The sequence below is a fragment of the Monodelphis domestica genome, chromosome 1 (assembly GCF_027887165.1).
Source record: "Monodelphis domestica isolate mMonDom1 chromosome 1, mMonDom1.pri, whole genome shotgun sequence".
NCBI lineage: Eukaryota > Metazoa > Chordata > Mammalia > Didelphimorphia > Didelphidae > Monodelphis > Monodelphis domestica.
This window is the reverse complement of record NC_077227.1, coordinates 375,737,195-375,763,945: the sequence shown is the minus strand read 5'-3', so window position 1 is coordinate 375,763,945 and position 26,751 is coordinate 375,737,195. Positions and strand designations below refer to the sequence as shown.

Below are 26,751 nucleotides of genomic sequence, written 5' to 3'. Positions count from 1 at the left end.
CACAACACAATCCATGCCTATTCTTATCTCTACAACTTGGCTCCTTTTCTGGGATTATCCTTTTGTTTTCTTTTTGATTTGTCTAAGTCCTATCCTTTTTGAGATATAACTCAGATGCCTTCCCCTCCAAGAAGTCTTTCCCATTCTCTCAAGTCACTTGGGATCTGTCTTTGATCAAATATTAATGGAAAATGACTGATATTGGACTCTGGTTAAGAAACAATGTGACCATAGCTGCTTAAGAACTAGAACTACATGGGATCTTTCCTCTCCCTCACAGCAAACTCCCAGTCATCCAATATCTTATAGGTTCCCTGGGTTCTCTCTGTGTTACCACTTGCTTAAAATTCAGAGTGCATCAATGTTCTTTTTTATCTCTTCTTCTTCTGTATGAAACTTATTGAACAGATAATGAAACACATCTTCCACCTTTCTGCAAAAAGATGGGGCTATAGAAGCAGAGTAGTACTAACATGGTCAGATGCAGTCACTACATTAATTGTTTTTACTTAACTGTTTATTATTATTATTATTAGGGAAGATTTAGTGCTGGGTATATGAGGGATGTTTTATTCAGAAATCTTTGTGATATGAAAACAAAATACATGAATAAAACATAGTTTTAAAAATAATTACAATTTATCTCATTGCATTAGAGAGCCCTATGCATAGTTTTCATCCATGTACTGAAGTGACTTTGGTGTTTTGGGTGCATATTTTATATCAACGGTTACAATCTTCATTAGTTAGGACCAAAACTGGTCCTTTCTACTTCTTAGGACTACATCTAAGTCTTTTTCAACTTGTAGTGGCTATTATGCTAGCCAAGAAAATGATCTCAGGGTCTTTCATGGTTAAAAATGCTGATGAATGTAGGAAGTCAGAAAGAGAGACAGGAAAGAAAGAAGGTAGGAAGGAAGACAGGCAGGCAAGCAGGAAGGAAAGAAGGAAGGAAATCATTAGTGCTAAGGATACAAACAGAAGATAGTTCTGTCTCTCATGGAGTTTCCTTGGCCAGAGACAGTAACCTTAGAATAAATCTGAGCAACCTGAATGAAGCAACTGACCCCAGGACTAATTGGAGCTCTATGAGTACAATTTCAGTGTCACTTAAACCTAATCACTTCCAATTTCTGAATACCCAGAGGGATACTAAGAACCCAAAAGCCACAAAGTATTTTGACAAATTGAGGATTTCTTATCCTGCCCTAAAACATTCAGAATAAACATTTATATTAGACTTGAACAGCACAACCTCTTTCTATGCCAACACTATACCTTGAAATCTTTGGGAGCACCGGTTTATAGAAGATGTCTCTGAGAACCCCAGATCTTTTTATTATTTAGAATATTTTCCATGGCTACATGATTAATGACCCTCCACCCCCCACCCCTGCTCTTTCCTCCTCACTCCTGAAGTTGACAAGCAATTCCACTGGGTTATACATGTATAACCCTCAAAACCTATTTCCATGTTATTCATATTTGCAGTAGAGTGATCTTTTAGCATCAAAACCCTAATCACATCCCTATTGTACTACATGATCAAGCAGTTGTTTTTCTTCTGTGTTTCTGCTCCCACAGTTCTTCCTCTGGATGTGGATAGCATTTTTTCTCAAAAGTCCCTCAGAATTGTCCTGGATCACTGCATTGCCACTAATGGAGAAGTCCATTATATTCGATTGTGCCACAGTGTATCAGTCTCTGTGTACAATGTTCTCCTGGTTTTGCTCCTTTCACTCTGCATCAATTCCTGGAAGTCATTCCAGTTCCCATGGAATTCCTCCAGTTCATTATTCCTTTCAGCACAATAGTATTCCATCACCATCAGATCCCACAATTTGTTCAGTCATTCCCCAATCAATGAACACCCTGTCATTTTCCATTTTTTGCCACCACAAAGAGCACAGCTATTAATTTTTTTATACAAATGTTTTCCTTATTATCTCTTTGGGGGTACAAACCCAACAGTGGTATGGCTGGATCAAAGGACAGGCAATCTTTTAAAGCCCTTTGCACAAAATTCCAAATTGCACTCCAGAATAGTTGGACCAACTCACAACTCCACCAGCAGTGTATAAGTGTCCCAATTTTGCCCTTGATAATTTGTTGATTGGGGGATGGCTGGATTTTTTTTTGACATTTTGACTTAGTTCCTTATATATTTGGGAAATTAAACTTTTGTCAGTTTTGTTATAAAATTTTTTTCCTGGTTTGTTGCTTTCCTTCTAATTTTGGTTGCACTGGTTTTGTTTTTACAAAACCTTTTTAATTTGATATAATCAAAATCATTCATTTTACATTTTGTAATGTTCTCTATCTCTTACTTGGTCTTAAATTCCTTCCTTTCCCACAGATGACTGGTATACTATTCTATTTTCACCTAATTTATTTATGATTTCACTCTTCATATTTAGGACATTTATCCATTTTGAATTTATCTTGGTATAGGATATAAGATGTAAATCTAAACCTAATTTCCCTTTATTGTTTTCCAATTTTCCCAGCAGTTTTTGGCAAATAGTGAGTTCTTGTCCAAAAAGCTGGGGCCTTTGGGTTTCTCATACACTAGCTTGCTGAGGTCATTTGCCCCTAGTCTATTCCATTGATCCTCCCTTCTGTCTCTTAGCCTGTACCATATTGTTTTGATGATCACTGCTTTATAGTACAGTTTAAGATCTGGTACTACTAGGCCCCCATCTTTTACATTTTTCATTATTTCCCTTGATATTCTTGATCTTTTCTTCTTTGAGATGAACTTTGTTATAACTCTTTCTAATTCTATAAAAAAGGGTTTTTTTTGTAGTTTGATAGGCATGGCACTGAATAAGTAGGTTAATTTGGGTAGAATTGTTATTTTTATTATGTTACCTCACCCTACCCATGAATTAATGTTTTTTCCAATTATTTAAATCTAGTTTTAATTGTTAGAAAATTTGTTTGTAGTTGTGTTCATATAATTCCTGTTTGTCTTTTTAGATAGATTCCTAAATACTTTATATTGTCTAGAGTGATTTTAATTGAGTTTCTCTTTCTAACTCTTGCTACTGAGTTTTGTTGAAAATATCTAGAAATGTTGATGATTTATGTGGAACCCCAGATCTTCTATATCACTTCTCATCTGATCATAGAGCTAAAAGGCAATAGAGTTATCTAATCCAAACAATATCATAGAGGAAGAAACAGATCCAGAAGGATTCACTCAAGGGTTCACACCAAGTTAGAGGCAAAGTTAGATCTAGAACAAATATAGTACTTCTGCTACCATGCCTCCTTATGATCTGATTTGGAAAGGGCATGGTTTCCAAATCTAGCTGTGGAATTGGGCTACTTTCCAACTAAAAGGTCAGTGACTTAGCCTGAGTCACTCAACAAAGATGCCTGACCTGGCATTTTATGTTCTGCCATCTACATTGGGGATGTTAAAGTATTTTACACTCAGTATAGTGACACAACTTGATCACAAAGCTGAGGGAAGCACAGGGATGTTGGATCCTTGGATGAGGACTGGGCCAGGAAAGCCTAGCCAGGAGAGTTAAAGTTCCAGTTTATACTAATCACCTCCCTTTACTGGACAGAAGCTGCCAAAACTGCATTGCATCATGATAGATACTGGGCCTGCTTATAATAAATGTATAATTAATGAAACTCTAAAAGGAGAGTAGAGGCACCACAGCCAGAGTGCAGAAAGTAAATCCATGGTCATTAGAGACAAATAAAGAAGAGAACAAAGAAAAAATGAAAAGTAACCCATGGGTTGCAGAGCCTTCAATCATTTTCTTCTGAAGCTCTGTTAGCAAGGAAAATGATTCCATTCCTCTCTTTATATTGGTTACTGCTCTATTTTTTCTGGCCATGAAATTTGACACATTCTGACATTGTCATTATGCCCCTCTCCCTGATAAGGACCAGAAAGTTGTTTTCTTCCTGTCATATATCTTTAAGAATAATTAATGAAGTCCCTCCCAGACCTATAACCTATCTAGAACCACCAACAATAATAATGGTTAGCATTTGTGGTAAAACTTTAATAAATGCAAAGCACTTTACATATAATTATCTCATTTGATCTTCCCAATAACCCCATGAGGGGGGTCTAGGAGAGATTAAGAGATATGATTCATCCAGTGTCAAATGACTAGTGTGTCTGAGGTAAGATTCAAGCTCGGGCCTTTTTTACTCCACTCTAGCATTTTAGCCATTAATGACTGAGAATTCAAACTGTGGCACCAAACTCCATAATTCTTTTAGCCTCACAGGCCCTTTAAGCTTGAAATTTTCACCTTAGAAAAAGAGGCTGAGGCCTGAAACCAAACACTCTCAGATGAGACTCTTTATCCCAAGGGGAAGAAGAAGTCTCAGTAAAGTCAAGTCTTGGGTTATGATTGTCAGCAGTCACAAAACATGAGAAGTACATCAATCAGATTGTAACCTCTGGAGCTACCAAACAAACCAATCTACCAGAGCATCCCCTCCAACCCCCTAGTGTGCCATTCTCCAAGGCCCCTACAAACAGCAATGAAACTATAACCTTCCTCAAATACACTCTATAACAGAGTGATCTGGTGCCTGCAGGCATCTGGAGGAGGATGAAACACTCCTCCACTTGCCTGATTTGAACAGCCCAAGTGGCATTTTATTTCCTCTCAAAAATATAGAAAAATGCCAAGAAGAATGAAGTAGCCCAGCCTTAGGGGGAAATAAAAAGGGAGTATCTTGCTTCTCATCCCTTGTAGTAGAGCTCAAAGATACATCATCTCCCTCCATTCTCTAACTGGAGATGAGATGTGATGAAGCTTATAAAAATACATCTTTCTATCTAATAATATTATTATTCATATTTATAGAGAATCTTTAACTTAAAGTATATTTACATCTAATATTCTTATTCTACAGATAGAGAAGCTAAGTTTCTAGTATTAAGAAGTCCTGGACAATTATAAGCCTTACGAATATGACTAATGAGAGAAAGGCAGATTTGGGAGACTTAGTTTGTCAAGAAGTATTTAAGAATATCTCTGTCCCTCTCTATCTCTTTGTCTCTCTCTTTGTGTCTCTCTGTCTCTCTCTCTCTGTCTTTGTCTCTCTCTCTCTCTGTCTTTGTCTCTCTCTCTCTCTGTCTTTGTCTCTCTCTCTCTCTCTCTCTCTGTCTCTCCCTCCCTCTCTCTCTCTGTGTATCTCTCCCTCTCTCTCTCTGTCTCTCTCTCTCTCTCTGTCTCTGTCTCTGTCTCTCTGTCTCTGTCTCTCTCTCCCTCTGTCTCTCTCCCTCTCTCTCTCTCTGTCTCTCTCTCTGTCTCTGTCTCTGTCTCTCTCTCAGTCTCCCTCCTCAAATCCTTGCTCTTTTAGACATGGCTAAAGTGGGAATTTGTTTTGTTTCACTATATAAATTTGTAATAGGTTTTGTTTTTTTCTCAGCATGTGAAGGAAGGGAAGGTGGGATGGAGAGAATTCAGAGATGAAAATAAAGTAAAATTGAATTCTTTAAAAAGATGGTGTTTGATAATGAGATTTGGTTTTTGAATAAGGTTCAAATATCGGTATGATGGTTTCTCAGGCAGGAATGGAGTGCATCTAACAGCATCTATCAAGCCATAAACATGTATTGAGTGTATACTATAGCCAGGCACTGGAATAGTGATTAATTTTAATTAGTTAAATAATCTCTACTCTCCTCCCAAAGAATTTACATCCTAATAGGGGAAACAACAAGGGCACATATAAAGAGAATATATATATATATATATATATATATATATATATATATAGTCTGCAGAGAGCAGTAGGAACAGTTGAGGGGAAAAGCTTCATTTAGAAAATTATTCTTGAACTGCATCTTAAAGGAAAAGATTCAATGGGACAGAAATGAGAAGAGAAGGCATTTAGGTATAGGATACAGTCATACAAAGGTATGGATATGGCAAGTACAGTGATGTGAGGAACAGAGAAAAGGCAAGTTTAATATCCAATGAGTCTGGAAAGAGAAGATGAAGCTAAGGTATGAAAAGAGTTTCAATGTTAAAAAGGAAAGTTTGCATTTAAGTCTAGAAGCAGTGGGAAGCCCCTGAGTTCATTGCATAGCAAAGACATGAGGTCAGATCTGTGCCTATGGAAAAGTATTACTTTGGTAGCAGTATGAGGGATAGACCAAAGTAGAAAGAGTCCTGCAGCTGGGAGACAAATTTGAAGACAATTGTAATAATTTATGTGAGAAGTGATGGGGGCCCAAACTACTGTGGTTGCTCCAAAGTAAAGAGTAAGATTAAAAAAACAAAAGGATATTGTGGAGATAGAAATAAAATTTGTTAACTGACTAGTTGTGTGGGTAGAAGGAGAATGAATAGGTAAGGAAAACACCATGGTTACAAACCTGAGAGTCTGGGAGTCTAGTGGTACCTTCTATAGAAACAGAGCCATATTAAAGAGGAGTGGGTTTGGAACAAAAGATAATGAGTTCTGTCTTGGAATTTTGGAATTTGAAATATCTCCAGGACATCTTGTTTGAAATGCACAATAGGTATTTGGTGGTGTAAGACTAAAACTCAGGGAAGAATTTGGAGATGAATATATGGATCTGGGAGTTATCAGCATAGAGGTAGTATTTAGATATATGAAATCTGCTTAGATTTCTAAAAAAGAGATTGTAGAGAAAAAAGAGAAGGGGACTGTTGTTATTCAGTCATTCCAGTCATGAACAACTTTTTGTGGCCTCATTTGGGGTTTTCTTGGCAAAGATACTCACGTAGTTTGTCATTTTCTTCTCTAGCTCATTTTCAGATGAGGGGAACTGAAGTCCACAGGGTTAAGTGATTTGCCCAGGGTCGACATGGCTAGTAAGTTTTTGAGACCATATTTGAACTCAGGAATATGAGTCTTCCTGACTTCAGGTTCATCATTCTATCTACTGTGCCATCTAACTACCCTAGGAAGGAGCCGGGGACAGAGTTTTTGGAGATACCAAAAGCTAGGAATTATGACTTGAATGATGATATAACACCAAAATTACAAATCCAGGAGCCTGGGGGATAGTGGTACTTTCTACAGAAAAAAGTGAAGTTTGGAAGTGGGGTGGACTTGGAATGGAAAGATAGTGAGTTTTGATTTATACATTTTGAGTTTGAAATATCTACAGGATCTCTCATTTGAAATGTTCAATGGGTAATTGGTGATGCAAGACTGAAACTCAGGGAAGAAACTCAGAATGGTTACATAGGTCTGGGAGTTATCTGCACAGAGGGGATAATGAAATATATGGGAGTTAATAAAATCACCCAGAGAGAGATTGTAAAGATAGAAGAGAAGGGTTCTTGAACAGAGTTTTGGGGGATATCCACAGACAGGGCTCAAGACCTGATCTAGCAAAGGAAACTGAGAAGGTGGTAGAGTCTAAGATAGAAGAAGAATCAAGTGAGAGAGATATCGTGAAAGCCCAAAGAGGAGAAAATAAACAGGTCAACAGGGCCAAATATAGCATGTAGTTTGAGAAGCCTAAGTAAAAGACCATCCTGTTTGACAATTAAGAAATTATCAGTAACTTTGAAGATAGAAGTTTTAGTTTAGTGATAAGGTCAGAAGTCAGAAAGAAGTGTTTGAGGAGTGTGACAGGAGAGGATGTAGAGACAGTCAGACTAGACAGATTTTTTTTCTTTAAGAATTTGTCTGAGAAAGGGAAGAGACATAAGATTCAATAGCTTGAGGAAATGGGCATGTCTAATGATTTTTTTTAACAGATGAGGGAAATATGGGCATGTTTGAAGACAAAAGGAATGGAACCAATAGAGAGGGAGAGTTTAAAGTACAAGAGAGGGACTGACTGAGGTTTCATTCTGCTGGAGAAAATAGGAAAGAATGAGATCAAAAACACATGAAAGGAGACATCCTTAGTAAGGAGAAAAGACACCTTCTTGTGAGAGGCTGAGGGTGAGCAGGAGAGATATAAGGAATGATGTCAAGGGGTTTTGAGATGAAAACAATGAAAACAATGAAGAAAGGGAAACTTATTCTGAATAGCCTCAATTCTTTCAAAACAAAGAAGGAAGAGGAAAAAAGATTTGAAAAAATGTTTTTGAGTAGTGAGATAGTACTAATATATAGGAAACCAATTAGAGAAGAATAAAATGACTGCCTTGTTTCACTGAAGTTGGAGAACATGATTTTATAATATATCCAGTCAGCAGACCAATATGACTTCTTTAAGCCCCATTCAGCAGGGAATGAGTGGAAATGAAAGATTTGGATAGTGTGAGGGAACCAGAGATAGGGTTTGGTAAGACACACATAGGGATAAGCAAGGGCTCAAGTGAAGAAGATAGTCTAGATTTGATTATGATCAAGACTGAATAGGGAAGAAGGTGAAGTGAGAAGTACTGAGGGGGTATAGGGTCTAAAGGTATTGAAGAGTGTGAAGAATGGGCCTAGGAGGGGTGAGGCATAGGGAGCAATGGAACAATAGGAGGTTATCATCAAATAGAGGAATAGCAGAGTTTTTAATTGAGAAGTAGAAGACTTATAACTAAGGTAATGGTGAGACATAATATGTGACCATCCCTATATGTGGCTAAGATAGAGTAAGGGAGTAAGTTATGGGATTTAAGGAAGTAGGATTTGTGTAGGAAGTTTGAAGGAATATCAATATGATGCTAAGGCTGGGTCCCAGTCATCTGGCAGATGGTACGCAATCAGCTTTGTCCTGCTGCTGTTGCCACTCCACAAGCCATAAAGTATATGTGTAGTCTAGACTTGAAATACTAATCAAAAGAGTTTATAATCCAAAAGGAAGAGAGGGAAAACTACCAACATAAATCCATCAAACTAGCTAAGCATAAATAAGCATATGGAATAATGTAAAGATACTCAGAAATTTATAGGACTCAACATCCAAAAGGTCCAGCAGTAAAACTCTTAGACTCAGATTTCTATGCATAAATTAATAGAGTATAGGTAAGCAAGGTCGATTAAAGATTCTAATACAATGAAATATGTTTGGCTTCACAAATACTGTTATATTCAAGTCTGGAATAAAAAGCATCTATACTGAGATGAAGAGTTCAACAAATAGAACACAAGCCTGGCAAAGAGATATGATATAACAGTGATAAGGGACTTGGAACTTTCTGCTCAAAGAAGTAGTTACTTTTTTGACCTAATAATTTCATCTATTAAAATGTAGTAGAGGCAATGAGGGAAATTGCTATTCTTGACCTGATTCTCATTAGCAAAGAGCTACCTTACTTGCTGAAGCAAAAATGATGAGAACCTTTGTGAGGGAGGAGAAGAAGGATCATGATGACCATGTGAAATCAGAATTTGTGATGACAAATTAGAGGACAGCCAAGTATAACCTAATAGGAATACAAGAATTGGGACAAGCAGGTTTCAAAGGCTTTGGAGAAAGGATGAGTAGAATTCCATGAATGAAATTAATTCATGGCAAGTCAGCCTAAGAGAGGTAGAAAGTTCTGGTGAATGAAAATCTGAAAATATAGAAACAATTCTGCTAAACATAAAATGAGAAAGTTGCCTAAAAAAGACATGTGGATTTAAAGGAGAGTCACTGATCAACTTTGATTTTTTTAAAGAACTGTATAGAGGATGTAAACATAGTAAGAGAATGAACCAGGAATATCAGACTATAATTTGATGGCATAAGAATGTCAGGTATAATAAAGCTCAGAATGTGCTTAAGGCTAGTGAGGAAGGCTAAGGACAACAAAAATAGGTTTTTAAAAACTATACTGGAGAGGCAGGTCAGAACCACTGCTCAGAGTGAATGAGATGCTAATGATGAATCAAGGCAAAAGGGCATTTCATCTCTTATTTTGCTTGTGTTTTATCTGCCAAGAACCTTTTGTCATCATTGGAGTGTAAAAGGCAGGGAAAAATAATTATTGCTAGAAGTGGAAGCCTAAGGTAAATTGGGAGATAGTAAGAGAGCATCCAATGAGTTCAAGTTACCAGGTCAAGTCTAAATATACGCCATGGTCCTGAAATATCTTACAGATATAATTCCTGAGCGATCACCAGTGATTTGAAAGATTTCTGTGGGTTTATTTTATATCCTGCAACTTGGCAAAAATTGTTCATTTTCAATTATTTTTTGGTTGATTCTCTAGGAAATATTATCTGCAGAGAGTGATAACTTGATTTATTCATTGTCTATTCTAATTCTTTTAATTTCTTCTCCTTTTATTGCTATTGCTAGCATTTCTACTACAATGTTGAAGAGCAGTGGTAATAATGGGCATTCTTGTTTCAGTCCTGTTCTTACTGGGAAGGTTTCTAGATTATCCACATTACAGATAATACTTACTTGTGGTTTTTAATAGATGCTATCTATCATTTTGATGAATGTTCCATTTATTCCAAGATTCTGTGGTGTTTTTTAATAGGAATTGGTGTTGTATTTTGTCAAAAGTTTTTTTTCCGCATCTATTGAAATAATCATCTAGTTTCTGTTGGTTTTGTTATTGATATGGTCAATTATGCTGCTAGTTTTCTGAATATTCTACCATCCCTGCATTCTTGGTATAAAACCCAACCTGGTCATACTGTATATCATTGAGTTATATTGCTATCATTTCCTTGCTAGTATTTTTCTTAAAATTTTGCATGAATATTCATTAGGGAAATTGGTCTACAGTTTTCTTTCTCTTCCTGGTTTAGGCAGCACCACATTATTTGTGTCATAAAAGGAATTTGGTAAAGCTCCTTCTTCAGCTGATTTTCCAAATAATTTATATAGTTTGAGAATTAATTCTTCTTTAAACGTTTGGTGGAATTCACTCATGATTCATCTGTCCCTGGGGCTTTTTTCTTGGGGTGGCTTATTCATTGAAGGCTTGTTCAATTCCTTTTTGGAGATGGGTTGGTTTAAGTATTCTATTTTCTCTTCTGTTAATCTGGACAATTTATATTTCTTTAAATATTTGTCTATTTCACTTGATTTGTGAGATTTGTTGTCATATAAATGGGCAAAAGAACTCCTAATAATTGCTTTAGTTTCTTCTTCATTCGTTGTAATTTCATTTTTAATATGGTAATTTGGTTTCTTCTCCTTTTTTGGATCAAATTAATCAATGGTTTCTCTCTATTTTTTTTTAATAAAATGAACTCCTTATTTGTTAGTTCAATGGTTTTCTTTCAATTTTATTAATCTCTCCTTTGATTTTTAGGATTTCTTATTTAGTATTTAACTAGGGGTTTTCCATTTTTTCTTTTTCTAGTTTTTTAAATGGCAAACCCAATTCACAGATCTGTTCTTTTTCTGTCTTATTAATGTAAATATTTAAAGATGCAAAATTTCCCCTAATAATTGCTCTGGCTATATGCCCAAAACATTAGTATGTTGTTTCCTTGTCATTCTCTTTAATGAAATTGTTGATTGTTTCTAAGATTTGTTCTTTGATCCACTTATTCTTTAAGATAGTTCCCAATTAGTTTTTGGTCATCTTTTCTCCAGTCCTTTGTTCAGTGTAATTTAATAGGAATTTTGGTCTGGAATGGATGCATTAATATTTCTGCTTTTCTACATTTGGTTGTGAGGCTCTTATGCTCTATTATATAATCATTTTTTGTAAAGCTGTCATGTACTAATGAGAAAAAGTCATATTCTTTTCTATTCCTATTCAGATTTCTCCAGAGGTCTAAAATCTAACTTTTCTAAGATTATATTCATATCCTTTCTTTCTCCTTTTTTTTTTTTTGGTTTGATTTATATGACTCTGAGAGGGGAAAGTTAATGTCCCCTATTAATATAGTCTTACTGTATATTTCCTCCTATAACTCAGGAATTCAGATTGTCTGCCATCTAGTAAACATATGCTTAATATTGATATCACTTCATCCTCTATGGTTCATTTTAATCAATATGTAATTTCCCTCCTTATCTCTTTTAATTAGGTCAGTTTTCACATTTGCTTTTGTCTGACATCATAATTGCTAACCCTGCCTTTTTTTTTTTACTTTAGCTGACACATGGTAGATTTTGCTCTAGTCCTTCACTATGTATGATTACTTGCTTTAAATAAGTTATAGACAGCATATTGTGGGATTTTGCATTTTAATACACTCAGCTGTCCTCTTCCATTTCATTGGTGAGTGAGTGAACTGAAATATTTGAGAGAATTAGAAAGGTTCTGTGATGTTGGAGTTGGGTAATTATCAAATAGAAAAATTCCAGTCTTCTGAAAGGGTAGCACAAAAAAGCTTTCCTTTGATTCCTGGTAAAATTCTAGGACATGTAGTTAAAGGAATGGCTAGTGAACATATAGAAAAGAATGAAGTAACCACAAAGGACCATGTTATGTCAGCCTGTCCTTATTCCATCTTTTGACAGTGTTGCTATCCTGATATGTATGTATTGAAGATAAAGTTTACCTAAATAATTGTAAACTATTTGCTTAAGTGTCTAATGTTACAGTTTGGGGCCAGACAATATTAGAGTCAAGAGGTTTTGGAACTGTTTGAATTGCCAGGCAAAAAGAATAAATATTAATGGCTCATTGCTAATTGGGTAGAATGTCCTCAGCAGATCACCATATGGATCTTTCTTTGGCCCTGGGTGGCTTGATTTTGTGTTTCTTTGTGTGTGTGTGTGTGTGTGTGTGTGTGTGTGTGTGTGTGTGTGTGTTTTACATTTCTAACAATGACTTGGCTTAAGCATATTTTTATCAAATTTACAGATGGAAAAAAATAGGAGGGATAGTTAGTATGTTGCATAAAAGAGTTTAGATCCAAAAAAGATCTTGGCAGATTAGAATATCGGGCAAAATCTAATAAGATGAAATTGTAATGGGATAAATGTAAAGCCATAGAGCCACAAATTCCAAAATCAGTCTCAGAAGTCCTGAGACTTGGGGAGTCAGTCCAATACTCAGAAAGCTGTAGGTCTAAGAAAGATCTATACAGATTTTAGTGGACTGTGACATAAATCAAGGGGCAGTCAGGTGGCTCAGTAGACAGAGAGTCAAGAGTTAGAGACAAGAGGTCCTGGATTCAAATCTCAAACACTTCTTAGCTATGGCAAGTCACTTAGCTCCAATTGCCTAGCTCTTGGTGCTTTTCTGCATTGAAACCAATACTTAGTATTGATTCTAAGAGAGAAGGGAGGGTTTGAAAAAAGACAAGTCAACAGAGTGGTATAACAACCAATAAAAAGATGTGATCATTGTATTAAGAAGGAAATCAAATCTAAAAGTAGTAGGGTAAGTATTCCATTGAACTGCCTTTAATGAATGAATGAATGAGTGAGTGAAGTTAGAAAAGGAATATACTATACATCTATAATCTATCAAGCCCCAATATAATTACTGATCACATAAAAGGGAAAAATAACACAATCCTGGCTCTCAAGGAGCTCATATCCTAATAAGGAGAAGAAAAACTCATATCAGAAGTCTAAGCTGCATATGTGATGAAAAGACTACATGGTCAAAACAGTGTAGAAGTAATATAGAGAGTAATACATATTTTGAAGTGTCATTTCCGTGAATAAAATTAAATCACTTTCTGATGTTGAAGCATTTGATAGTGCCAAGGAATTTGGTGGTGGTGAGTACTTTCTTTTTTGTCTTCAGTCACAGTAGGGCTATTAAAGAAGTGAGAGTGAGTGGATAGGTATAGCACCATGGAGGTCAACTGACTAAGAATGCAGTGGTAAACATGGAGGACCTTTTCTCTACAGGGCATAGATCATGGCTGTTGGTATTGGTCTAGAAGCATATAATGTACTGCTCATCTCAGAGGCCTTGGGCTTACTTGCTTATCCATGGAAGTTGTTAGCAGTTGGTACTGATGGGAGGGATGATGGACCATCCCTTTTGAGACCACATCTGGAGAAGGATGTTTAATTCTTCATGTCACATTTCAGGAATGACATTTTTAAGTCAGAGAAGGTTAACAAGGATGTTAAAATATCCATATAGACCTTTCTTATATTTAGATTAGAGAAGAGATTTGGTCAGTAGTGGTTGGGGAGCACATGATATTGTTCCTCAGCTATTTGAAGGACTGTCATGTAGAAGACAAATTTGACTTTCTCTGTCTCAGAAGACATAATGACTGGATAGGATTCCAAGGATGTGAAATTAGGCTTGATATAAGGAAAGACTTAGAACTCTGTAAAAGAAGAGGGAAGAGTTTCAGGAGATCATGAGTTTTCCCTGCACTAAAGGCCTTAGAACAAAAGCTGGATAGCCATTTATTATGGATGCTATAGGATGAATCATTATTTAGCTATTGCATGGGAAAGAAGATTTGTGAATCAAACAGACTTGCCTACATTCATACAGCTGGTCAATGGCAGAAGTGAAATTAGAACTCAGACTTCCTGAGCCAATGCTTTCTTCTTGACTATATCATGGACAGACAATTACCATCCTATCTAGAAGTCTGGGGCTAATATTTTGTCAGGAGGACCTCATTTGGGATAGGGGCAAAGGTTTACTTTTCAATATTCCAGATGCCACAGTCTGGATTTCACTGTTACAATTCAAGTATTGATCTTTGCTCCTACTCCTTATCTTGCCCCAAGCTTACCATTTGTGCAGACTTCTCTCTATTCTGTCTCTGTCTCTCTATTCATCCCAGAAGTCCTAGGGTGGAAGGAAGAGTGAATTCAGCCCCCAAATATCACAGAGGCTGAATACGAAGGTCCTTGGATGAGTACAAAACACAACATTATGGAAAGGTTTGCTTCCACCAAGCTACACAGGATATTTTAATTGTAAATCATCTTTCAGTGTCTGCCCATGACTGCCTTTACAGCCCTAATGAATGTAAAATGGAAGAAAATGTGATGAATTTTTCAAAGGTGGAATCCACTGTGACACTGCAAGTTTAGCGTCTTCTGTGTTGATATAAATTCAGCACCAGATCCATTAGAGTCACCATTTGCATACTCTGCTCAGATAATGACTCTTCAATCAAGTATGCTCTGCCTGAACCTGGAAACTTCCTCATTTCCCAGCCTTACCACTCACCAAAGCAAAACTCCAGACACAGGCCCCAACCTTGTCTGCATTTTTTTGAGCAATAAGCCTTAAGGAATACATTTAATCTGATGGGCAAATGTCAAAGGGAAACTGGCATAAAAGGGGGAGGATGGACATAGCAGTGTTTGTAGGTCTTTTGTAAGCACAAAATCATAGATTTCGAGCTAGACAAGATTCTGATGGCCATTAAGTCCAAGGGCCTCATTTTACAAATGAGGAAATGGAGGAAAGAGAAGGTAAGCAATGTTCTCAGGGTCACTAGTAAGTATCTGAGGTAGAATTTCAACATAACTCTTCCTGACTCCAAGTATGATGCACTATTCTAGCCAGTATACCACTTATCTGCTTAGGGAGAAATCACTGGGAGAGAGAAGGAAGAGTGTGGAGAAGTTAGAGAGCTAAATCTGTAACACTCACCTGGAATTCAAAGTTTGTATGTTCCAGAAACTTCTGATTCATGGTTTCTGCAAATTTGTTGATTGCTCTCAGAAAGACCCTAAAAGAACCAGAAATTCAGCCAATATTCAATTCATTGTAGCTTAAACAGTGCATAATCCTTAGGAAAACATCATCAAGGTTGTGTTTTAGCTTTGTACTTTCTTGGCTTTCTTCCTGACTGTCTTATGATCCCTTCTTGGTCCTCTCTGCTCTATCTTTTTTATTCCTGTCCAGTCCCTAACTGTGAATGTCTCTCAAAGCTACATCTTGAATTCTTTTATCTTTCTTCTCTATACTCTCATTTGGAAATATCATCAGGTCCCATGGGTTCACTTGTCATCTCTATGTAGATGATTCTTAGATCTATATAGCCAGTTCTAGTATCTTTTCTGAGCTTCAACCATGTATTTCCAAATACTATCAGATATTTTAAAGGGGATATACCATAGACATCTCAAATGTAACCGGTCAAAAAGAACTCATCATTTTCCCCCATAAAACTTTCCTCAAAATTTTCTTATGAATTTTATTCTTTTTATATTTTAAATCCTTAGCCTCCATTTTATAATCCATACTCAGGATTGGTTCCAAGGCAGAAGAGTAGTAATATCTAGGAAATCAGGGTTAAATGACTTGCCCAGGGATCATACTAGAAAGTATCTGAGGCCAGATTTGAACCCAGGAACCCCCTGTCTCTATCCACTGAACCACCTAGCTACCCCTTATGTGATTCTTGAATGCATAATTTATAATCTAAGATCCCCAGGTTTGTATGTCCTCCTCAACTCCTTATTCTTACTTTTCCCCATATATCTAATCCCTGAATTAGATTTGTCACCCTAGATCAGGACTTTCTTACTTCTCATCTGACCTATGACAAGTAACTTCTAGTTAGAATCCTTGCCTCAAGTCTCTTTGCATATCAGCTAATCCTCCAAATAGCTACTCTATTGTTTGTCATAAAATGTATGTCTGACCACTTTAGCTAAAACCCCGGTGTTCCCTATTATCTTCAGAATCAAACAGGTGCTAAATTTGCCATTTAAACTTTCTCCTCTTAGTGTAGCATTCTTCTCCTGTATCTCCCCTATCTCTATTCTGTATACACCTCTTCCCCTGTATCTTCTCCATGTGTCTCTCTTGTATATTTGTATTTCTTTACATGCTGTCCTTCCTCCCCTCAAACTTCCCTTAGTATGGAAGCTCCTTGAGGACAAAGATGGTTTGGTGGTTTGGCGTTTCTTTGTATCCCCAGTTCTTAGCGCGGTGCCTGGCACAGAGTAAGTGATTTTGGGTTGTTTATTTTTTCCTTACCCTTACCTTCTGTTCTTAGTAGTAATTCTAAGATAGCCAAACCAGCATTGGCCAACATGTGGGATGTAAAAGCTATAAAGCATCACTGCATTAAGTTTCCTCCCGCCATTACAGAATTTGAATGAAGGTCTGGGAGGAATATGAATGAAGTAATACAGTTGCCAACCTCATGGAGTCTACAGATCAACAAAGAAAAAGTAGTCCCTAATCCCATCTATGAAGTCTAATGCAGCTTCAGCCTTCAGGAAAATCTTACTCTAATGGTTCAAATAGTCAGAGTCCCTAGCTTAAGAAAATTATAAGTCCAGCAGAGGAAAGTGTAAAGTCACATATACACATACAGAGAAAAAGAACGTATGTAAGAAAATATAAAAAATGAATGAACATCAAAATGGTAGAGTGGAAAAAAAACATTTTTTTCTTAAGTCAGTGGACATTAGTTCAAACTCTGCCTCTAACACTACCTGTATGACCTTGAGTAAGTCACTCCCTGAACCTCAGTTTCCTCATCTGTAAAATGATGGAATTAGACTTCATGAATTTTGAAGATATCTAGATCAATAATCCTATGGTCTTAAGAAAACCATTTGCAATTTCTAGAATTATATCTACTTTGTACTTAGAGTTTATGGAATAGCAGGTGACAGGCAGAATTAATGAGCGATGGTAGAAGGTGTTTAGTTTGAGCTGTGGCCTCACGTTACTCTCCAAAGCCCTGGGATACCTTCCTTCCAAGTATTTCTCCTAAAGTAAAGCCTGGTTGATTCATAGGGTAAAATGACCAAGGAGGAAGGGTTGTATGGAGACAGAGGCTTCAGTGTCCTGCAGGGACCTGGTGGTTTCTAAGCGCTCTTCCCACCCACAGAATTTGCAACAGGCAGCAATATTTCATTTAGCCCCTGACAGCCCTGGGAATCTCCCTCAGTTTGCAATGCAGGCATAATTGCCAGGGCCTTGTTTGCTTGATGCCACTTGGGAAAGTAGAGCACAATCAATCTTGCCAACTGCAATTCATTGCACGTACGGGACACTGTTACCAGGTTAGAGCAATGTTCTCATCTTCACTTTGCAGCTGCCCGCAATAGACAATTGTATAGCAAGGCCTTGTTACTGGAAATCCACTGATGATAATATAGCTGATTCTTGATTTTCAAGGGTGGGGGAAGGTGAGGAAATTATCTACTTTATAATTTACTTATAGCAAAAATGAAATTATGGACTGTCATTGCTCAATCTTCTAGTCCATGTGTGATCTAGCTTAGTAGAATGGAGAGAGTAATTAATTCTATCTTGGATTCTAGTCCCAGTTCTGGTACTTTCTGTTTGAACCTAGACAAAGTCACTGTATTTCTCTGGGGATTCTTTTCTGTGTTCTTTTTTCCTTTTAAATTTAAATTAATTACTTTTAAAATTTTTCTTCTTCAATTTAAATTCATTACTTAAAAAATAAAAGAAGAGGTCTCCTGATCTTACATGGGCTTTAGTACAGGAGCTATCTACTGCCCCAGCCCTACCACTGATAAAGTATGGAAGCTTGAAATGATTCTAATTCTGAACCAGATTATCTCAGTCTTCTTTTTGAAAATGTGTACAAACCTATTACTAACAAAGGCTTGCATGCAAAAAGTGGCAGAAAATATACCAATAAGGCTATACTGGAGTAGAAAAAGAAGTGGGAATACCATTACCTTGAATTTATTCTATGTAAATTCACTCTCTATATAACTATATGTATGTAGATTTCCCCAGTACAACACACACACACACACACACACACACACACACACACACACACTCCTGAGGATTCACCATACTAATGCTGGTCTTAGTGCAGACACCCGATTTTGCTAGCCTAGCTCAGCTCAGAATTTTCAGAGATTCTTCAGCCTCAGCCTTCCTGGTAGCAGAGATCACAACCAAATCCCAGCACATGCAGCTAGTTAATTTGTAAGAGATCATCTAGTGAAAGCCTCTTCTTTTACCAAGTTTTTTATTACCTACAGCAAAAAGAGGTAGAATATCTTGCTCAAAAACACATAGCAAGCTAGTGCAAATGAAGCTCCCAGCGCCATTCATTCATTGTTCATGCCACTTTGAAACTTGCCCTCCAAAGCCAAATAGAGACAAACAGTTAGAAAGACATATTAAAAAAAGAAAGGCATATAAAGTTCAGAAACTAAAGTAAGGTGATCTGGAAACCAACATCAGGTCTGAAGTGAGGCGAGGTTGAATGAATGCAGAAATAAAATCCAGCAAAATCCATCACTTGTCAGCCTGTCACAATGTAAGATTTCCATAGCTCTGCTATTCCAACATGTGTTAACGTGCCTTTGAAAATGTATTTCCCCCCCTTAAAGATCAGTTATCTGATTCTCCAGATGGGACTGTATTGAGAGCCTGTCATTTTCTGTCCAAACATATCGAGTATCTCTAATGCAATACCAAAATGAGGGGTTTTACACCCTCTGTGGCAGGAACAATGATATCAGCAGGCACCATAACAGTCATTACTCTGGCTGTCAATCTAAACCTGTCTCTGAATCTCAGAGGCAAGTCCAGTGGACCAAGAAACCAAGCTGTTGGTGAGAGAGCAGACTGGGGGTGGGAAAAGAAAGGTTCCTTTATAAGCCTGAAGCGCCCACACCACCACATTCTGGGAGCCAAAAGTCTCAATCACCCTCATCTTTTTGGACTCTGAAAAATAGGGCTTTCTTTCCCCCAAGTATTATACTCCCAACATTGGCAGATGAAATGGGATGATACTAATAGTTTATAGTTATATAATGTACAAAGGTTTGTAAATTGTTTTCATATATTATCCCATTAGATCCTCACAAAAATCCAGTGAGGTATGTTTGAGTCCTCATTTTACAGATAGAAAAATTGAGGCTCAGTGAATTTAATTGAATTCTCAAAGGACACATAGCTACTAAGTGGTTGAGATAGAATTTGAACCCAAGGCTTCTTGGTCCCAGGCCCAGAATTCTATCCACTATACTATGTTGCTTTAGGATATATCCAAACATGCGTACCTCTTTATTTTTTAATGGGTTTGTTTGCATCTAACTGAGTCCTCCTCTCAAATTCTACAGACTTTTTTTTTTATCCTGTGTAATTCTAGTCAATGTCTTTGTGAAATCATCTGTAAAGAATGTCTAATATTTTAGAGTCTTCCTTTTAATATTTCATGGACATGAGGACAATGCATCTATTGTTCTTCACTTTTCCTATGAATCAATTGACCAACCAAGAATATATTAAGTACCTCCTATTTGTCAGACACTATACTAGGTACTGGGGATACAAATGCAGAAGTGATTCTTCCTGCATTCAAGGAACTTACATTCCATCAAGGGATATTCACACACATAATTATATATAAAATAAGTACATACATAACAAATTTAGGGTAATGGAATTCCCACTCTATTTTCTGCTCCTATATTTTATGCCACATTTTGCATGCAAGCCTTTGTTGGTAATAAATTTGCTAACATTGTCCACCTTTCCATTGGCTTTTGGCAATGCAAAACACAGACATGTGGAAAGAGGCATATTGCTAATTTTACCAATAAAAATAGTTGGATGATGCATAAAATTATTTCAATATTGGAACTTAGGGACAATTAGTCTATTCCCCCTCATTTTATAATTTACAAAGAAAGAAGTTAAGACCCAGAAAGGTCACATGGAACTGATCAACATATCAATTAAAGACAAATATAATGAATAGAAAAATGTAGTAGCCCATTAGCATATCAAGCTGAAAAATGGAAAAGAAAAATGTTGACTCTGGTAAGAAGCTCTCAAAAGAGACAACCAAGTGTGTTGTCTCGGGCAAGGTTCACTGAATGTCTATTTAGTCAAATTGTACAGTTCACACACGAGAATCTTTTACCACTAACATGCTATGTGATATGAGCAAGTTGCTTTGTTTTTAATTTTGGACCCTAGTGCCTTCCTCTATCAGATAAGTGACAAAGGAGACTTCCACATACTGGCATAATAGACTGGCCCTTCTCATCTAGCTCAAATCCTCCCCCTTTATGATTCCCTATTGATTTATTCCTTTGGGGTCCATACTGCAGGAATATCACATTATTAGGTAGAAGCCACAGATGGGGTCTAAGATGGACTGTCCCCACCTAGAGCAAACGCCACATATCAAAGGATTCACAAATCCCAAGAGGTGAAGGAACAGTCAGAGCATGAGTGAGCACTCCATCTATAGAAAATGTGTTACATGTGTGGATGAATATAAATAGACAAGTACTAACTTTCTGTTCTAAACACAGCTTCATCTTAGTTGTACAGCAGGAGAGCTTAAAACAGATGCACCCAACTATAAAGGAACAGCAATGTGTACTGTATACTCCCAAGGGTACATGTGATGCAGTTTATTAAGATGGGAGACATACAGATGGAAAGAGATCAGCATGCCTCTCGAGGTGAGCAGTATCATTCTGGGAAACAGCCCAAGGGACCTTAGGAGACTAGGATTGGTTGTCTCCTTTTATTGCATTGTTCCCTGATTCACAAGATCATAGAATTAATGCCAGAACTTTGGAGATCATCAAGTCCAGCATCTTCATATAAAAGATGAGGCAACTGAGATCTAGTCAAGTATTTATTAAGGGTCAACTGTCTACCAGGTACTCTTCTAAGTGCCAAGGATATAAAGACAAAAAACAACCATCTCTACTCCCCCCCAAGGAATTTACAATCTAGTGGAAGAAATTACTTATGTGTGTGTATATAAATATGTAAATATTTGATATTTAAATTAGTAGTATATGTAATGATTATTAGTAATACATTAATAATAAATACATTCAACATGAATATCTAAATACAAGATTGATGGGGAAAAGTATCAGCAGCTGGAAAGACTAGGAAAGGCCTTATATGAAAAGAGACTCAAGCTGAGTTTTGAAGCAAACTGAGGATTCTAAGAGGCAGAGGTGAAAAGCAGAAGCATTTCAGGCATGGGGGACAGACAGGCTTTGCAAAGGTATGGAAACAGGAGATGGAGTATCATGTGTGATGAACAGCTAGTTTGTCTGGACTATGGAGAGCATGAAGAGAAATAATAGATAATTAAACTAGAGAAAGAAGGCTGGAAAGGTAGTTTCGGGCCCCAAAGGTAAAGGATCTTAAATGCCACACAAAGATGTTTATATTGACCCTGGAGACGGGAAGTGACTTGTCCAGGGTCAGATAGCCAGTGAAGAGGAAGTCAGTGTTCAAATCCAGGTTTCCTGAGCAGTTTCAAGGTTCCTTTGTCTTCCTCTTTCCCTCTCTGGGGTCTCTGAGAGAAGGGAAAGGCTCAAGATGACTCTGCTAGACAAAACAGAGTGGAGGAGAGCAAGGGATGTGTTGAGCTAGCCCAGGAAGAACTTTCAGTTTTCACCTAAGGATTAGAGGGAGGGGGAGAGGAAAGGTGGCCAGGGGGTGGTTTGCTTACTGCACATACACAGCAGCCTCAGTTACAAGAAGATCTGGTAAATCAGCAGATCCCATTTCTGTAAACAGCCAGTAACACTGAGGTGGCTCAGTTCCAGCTGCCCTCATGATGCCTTCTTTGTAAATAGGAATTCTAAACTGGGACTCACTAGGAGTCAGTTAATCCTTCCAAAAGAGAGGGGTTGGGCCTGGTCTGGTAGGAGGAGAGGCAGTGCTACTTTGGTGGAATCTCAGAACCCTACAAAGCATATTCTGGAGATGCTCTAGGACATGTGTGACAAAGGAGCTTTCCACATACTGGCAAAATAGACTGATCCTTCTCATTTAGTTCAAATTCCCTCCCTTCTGAGAAGTCCTCCCTGATTAAACCACCTGGAAATTAAACCACCTGCTCTGTAGTCCTAGGGCACATGTGGGCACTGACTTGCATTGTTCATCTTTCCATATGTGTGTCTCCTCTCTCCTCAACTTGCCTGGAAGAGTCCTGAGGGTAGGACTTGGTCTCATTTTGTTTTACAGTCTTCAAAGAGCCTAATGTAGGCAGCACTGGATAATGGACATACTGGCAGAATGGAAACCAGAGGGTCAAGGTTAGACTCCTTGCCCTAATATTTACTACTGTGCACATCAGAAATATTATTTAAACTACTCTAAGCTTATGTTCCTTCATATGTTAACAGGAGAGGGTTGGACTAGGTGATCTTTCAGGTTTTTTCTACCTCTAAATCCAATGATCAACACAGTAGATGCTGAATAAATATGCAATGTTTTTCTTTAAGGATTTTTTCTTTAAGGATATTTGTAAATGTATGAGCATATTTTGAATGTCTTGCCAATAGATATAGAAAATGTGGGTGATTAAGCCTCAAAGGGGAAAAGAGGTTCCCATGCAAAATTTGGTTCATTTAAAACATTCAGAATAATGTGATTATTATAAAATATCACTGCTACCAAATCATTCAGAAGGCTGCATGTTATTCACAAAAGGCCTGAGGAAATACAGATAAATTCATTTTTGTACATATATCATGATATCTACTTGTGTCTAGAAGTGAGAAAAAACATGCATGTGCCATCTTCTTTGTATCCCCTTCTACCTCCTCTCTCACCTCATGTATCCTAGCACCCAAAGAGCCCAGTGCAAGAAGGACTAAAGGGATGTGAAGGTAAGAAGTGAATAAGTCTTTCTTCCCTATTATTTAGAAAGAATCCATTATGTGTCAAGTGCTGTGCTAAGTTGCTTTACATAGATTTCATTTGATCCTCATGAGGACACTGTCAGATAGTGCTATTTTACAGTTGATGGAGGTTAGGTGATTTGCTCAGGTTCACAGACCTAGTAAGTGTCTAAGGACAAATTTAGACTGAGATCTTCCTGACTCTCACCTCAGAGTTCTATCCAATGAACCACCCCACTACCTTAAACATAAACCACATCACAGTCGTATTAAGTTATGAGGTCTGCACCATTTGTACAAAGGAACAAAATCATGGCCAAAAATAAGCTTTCATTTCTTTGTTTATTTTTTAGGGGTAAATATAATATTATATCTATCAATTGAGTCAGGGGGCATACATCTCTGTCTCCTGTGAGGAAGGAATACCTTCAACACTGGAATGAACTGGAAATATGATAGAACATAAGAACTAAAAATCAAGAGGCTCAAGCTCTGCTAGTGACTAGGTATATATTCTTGGGCAAAAATCTTCTCTCTGGGTCTTGGTTTCTCCATCTATAAAAAAGTTAGGCTAAATCCCTTTTTTATTCTTATTCAGTCATTTTTCAGTCATGCTCCACTCTTTGTGACCCCATTTGGGTTTTCTTGGCAAAGATACTGGAGTGGTTTGCTGTTTCATTCTCCAGCTCATTTTACAAATTAAGAAACTGAGGTCTATAGAGTGAAGTGGGTTGCTCAGGGTCACACAGCTAGTAAGTGAGGTTAGATTTGAACTCAGGAATATGAGCCTTCTTGACTTTAAGTCGGAGATTCTATCCACTGTGCCACCCAGCTGCCCAAATCCCTTTTAGTATTTTGAAAAGTTAAAAGTGATATAAAAATGTAGGGATGGGACCAAGGGATGTGTTTAGATTAGTGAAGGGGGCTCCTGGAGGAGGAGTTCCCTCCACCAAGGCAGGTGAGATGGACTCTGCTGGTAGTCTTACAGACTTGTAGTCCTATGGAGTAGGCTGGAGCACCGACAGGTTTTAAGCACCATGGACAAGGTCACAAGCAATAGTATCACAAGCAGAAACTAAACCAACTATGCCAAGTTTCAGAAACAGCTTTCTAGGCATTACCCAATGCTACTTCTATATTAGAGACTGCTTATTCTCTATTATAGTCTTCACCTTTGAAGGGACTTTAAATTAAAGATTCCCTAGGCCAAGAAATCTGAGGTCTAGGAAGGTGAAGAAATTTGCCAAAAGCCACACAGATGGCCAATAGCTAAACAAGGACTTATTAAACTTAGATCAACCAACTGACTCCAAATTCTGGCTCCAAATGCAATGCTCTTTCTACAACACTACCCAGTAAGTTATTTTGTTGTAAGGAGGCTCCTGCAGTAGTAGAATTGTTTTTAGAGGCTATGTTGCCTCACAGACAGTGTTGTCCATAGGTAGCAGAAATATATCAATTCAAATCCAGCTCCAGACATTTACTTGCTGTCTGAGCAGGACAAGTCCCTTAATTTCTCTGTGCCTCAGTTTCCTCATTCGTAAAGTGGAGATAATAACACTTCTCTCCCAAGGTTGTTGTGAGGATCAAATAAGATATAAGTAAAATGCTTTGCAAACCTTAAAGTTCTCTCTAAACATGTTGTTATTTGGAATTACCACTGAACATACAGGACTAAGTGACCCCCCACAGCTCAAGCTAGGCTCTTGAGAAAACACAACCTCTCTGATTACTCTGAATGTAGAAACCTAAATGTCTGGTTTTTCTTAAGAGATACAAATGTTTCCACTTGGGAGATGATTTCTAATTCTTAGATTTCTTTGAACATTAAATGCAGTAGGAGTTAAAGGGTATATGCAGCAGAATCACAAAACATAGGCCAATGGAGCTCCATGGGTGGTATCTGGAAAATTATCTGGGAGATAAGCAGTTTGGAAGATTTCTAGTGGCCTGATCTCCAAACTACTTTTGCTTTGGTTATTCTCACAAAATCCCTTTGCCAGCCATCAATGACTGATAGATAAAGCCTGAGCTATCACCCTTTTGTTCCTTTAAACTTAAGACCTAAGGAAGATATTGGCCTCTTATGGCTTAATCATAGAAACTCTATCTGTATGGAGAAAATATCAGAATATATTGGCTGAACCTCATGGGGGCTTTTAGTAATTTGGTAAAGCTCTGAGACACTTTGACAAGCAGAGACACAGACACAGGGTGGCCTTGTAATGAGAGATCACAGAATCTTCAGATTATTGATTTAAAACCAGAACTCTCAGAGACAATTTAGTTCAATGCTCAGGCATTTTTACTTTATGACAATAATAATAATAGCACTTTAAGATTTGAAAAGCTCTTGACAGATATTATCTCTTTTGACCCTCACAATAACCCTGTGAGATAGGAGCTGGTATTCAGTTTTGTACAACTCTTCATAACCTTATTTGAGTTTCCTTGGCAAAGATACTGGAATGATCTGCCATTTCCTTTTCCAGCTCATTTTGCAGATGAGAAAACTGAGGCAAACAGGGTTAAATGACTTGCCACGTGCAGGAACTGTCTGAGGCTAGATTTAAACCCAGGAAGTTTAGTCTTTCTGGCTCCAGGGCTGCCATTCTATCCACTGTGTCATCTAGATGCCATAGGAAATATTATTACTAATGCCAGTTTATAAATGAGGAAAAGGAAAAGCTAAGTGACTTGCTTACATAGGTAGTAAGCAATAATACAAGCACGATTTACCTCTGACACCAAGACTAGTGAGGAGGCCTTCTTTAACCTAGAAGATGCTGAAAAAAATAAGTGGGGTTTTCCTTTAAGAATATTTTATGAATATTTATAAATGCATGAACATTTATGGACATAGCTCTGAGAGGCCCCCCATGGCTCAGGCTGTGCTCCTGAGAAAACATAACTTCTCTGACTGCTCTTAATGTAGAAATCTAAATGCCTCGTATTTTCCTAAGAGATACAAATATTTCCACTTCGGATCTCCTGGTCTGATCCTACGTTTTAAGATGTGGGTGACTACCAAGAGTTTGAACTAGTCCCCTGACCCGATGTGTTAGGAGGACTGGCAATTCACATGCCCTTCACAAGAAGACATCAAGGGATGAGCCTGACATTTTATCAGCTAGTTGATTTATTTTTTTCTCTTCTATACACAAGGGAGAGCAGCACAGAACTTCAATTCTTACTCCCCATTGCCCCTGCTCATTGCCAACCCTCTAAGATGAATGTGGGTGTTACTGCATGGAGTCTAGGGGCCAATTTCTCTATAGCTACAGGGCTGAACATAAGCACTCAGATGGGTCAGACAGGAGGGGTAAATGAAACCAGCTATGTGGAATGCTTAGGTTAACTAATTCTCCAAA

General features: G+C 37.6%; 1 protein-coding gene across 1 annotated transcript in view; it reads right to left on the bottom strand.

Moving 5' to 3' along the window:
• The window catches only part of DOCK2 (dedicator of cytokinesis 2), a 559,513-nt gene that overhangs the window by 87,603 nt on the left and 445,159 nt on the right, over positions 1–26,751 (bottom strand). Inside the window, exon 30 of the mRNA XM_056811565.1 lies at positions 15,405–15,483. Within this exon, the coding sequence (XP_056667543.1) occupies positions 15,405–15,483 (79 nt within the window). The remainder of the gene's footprint in view (positions 1–15,404; positions 15,484–26,751) is intronic.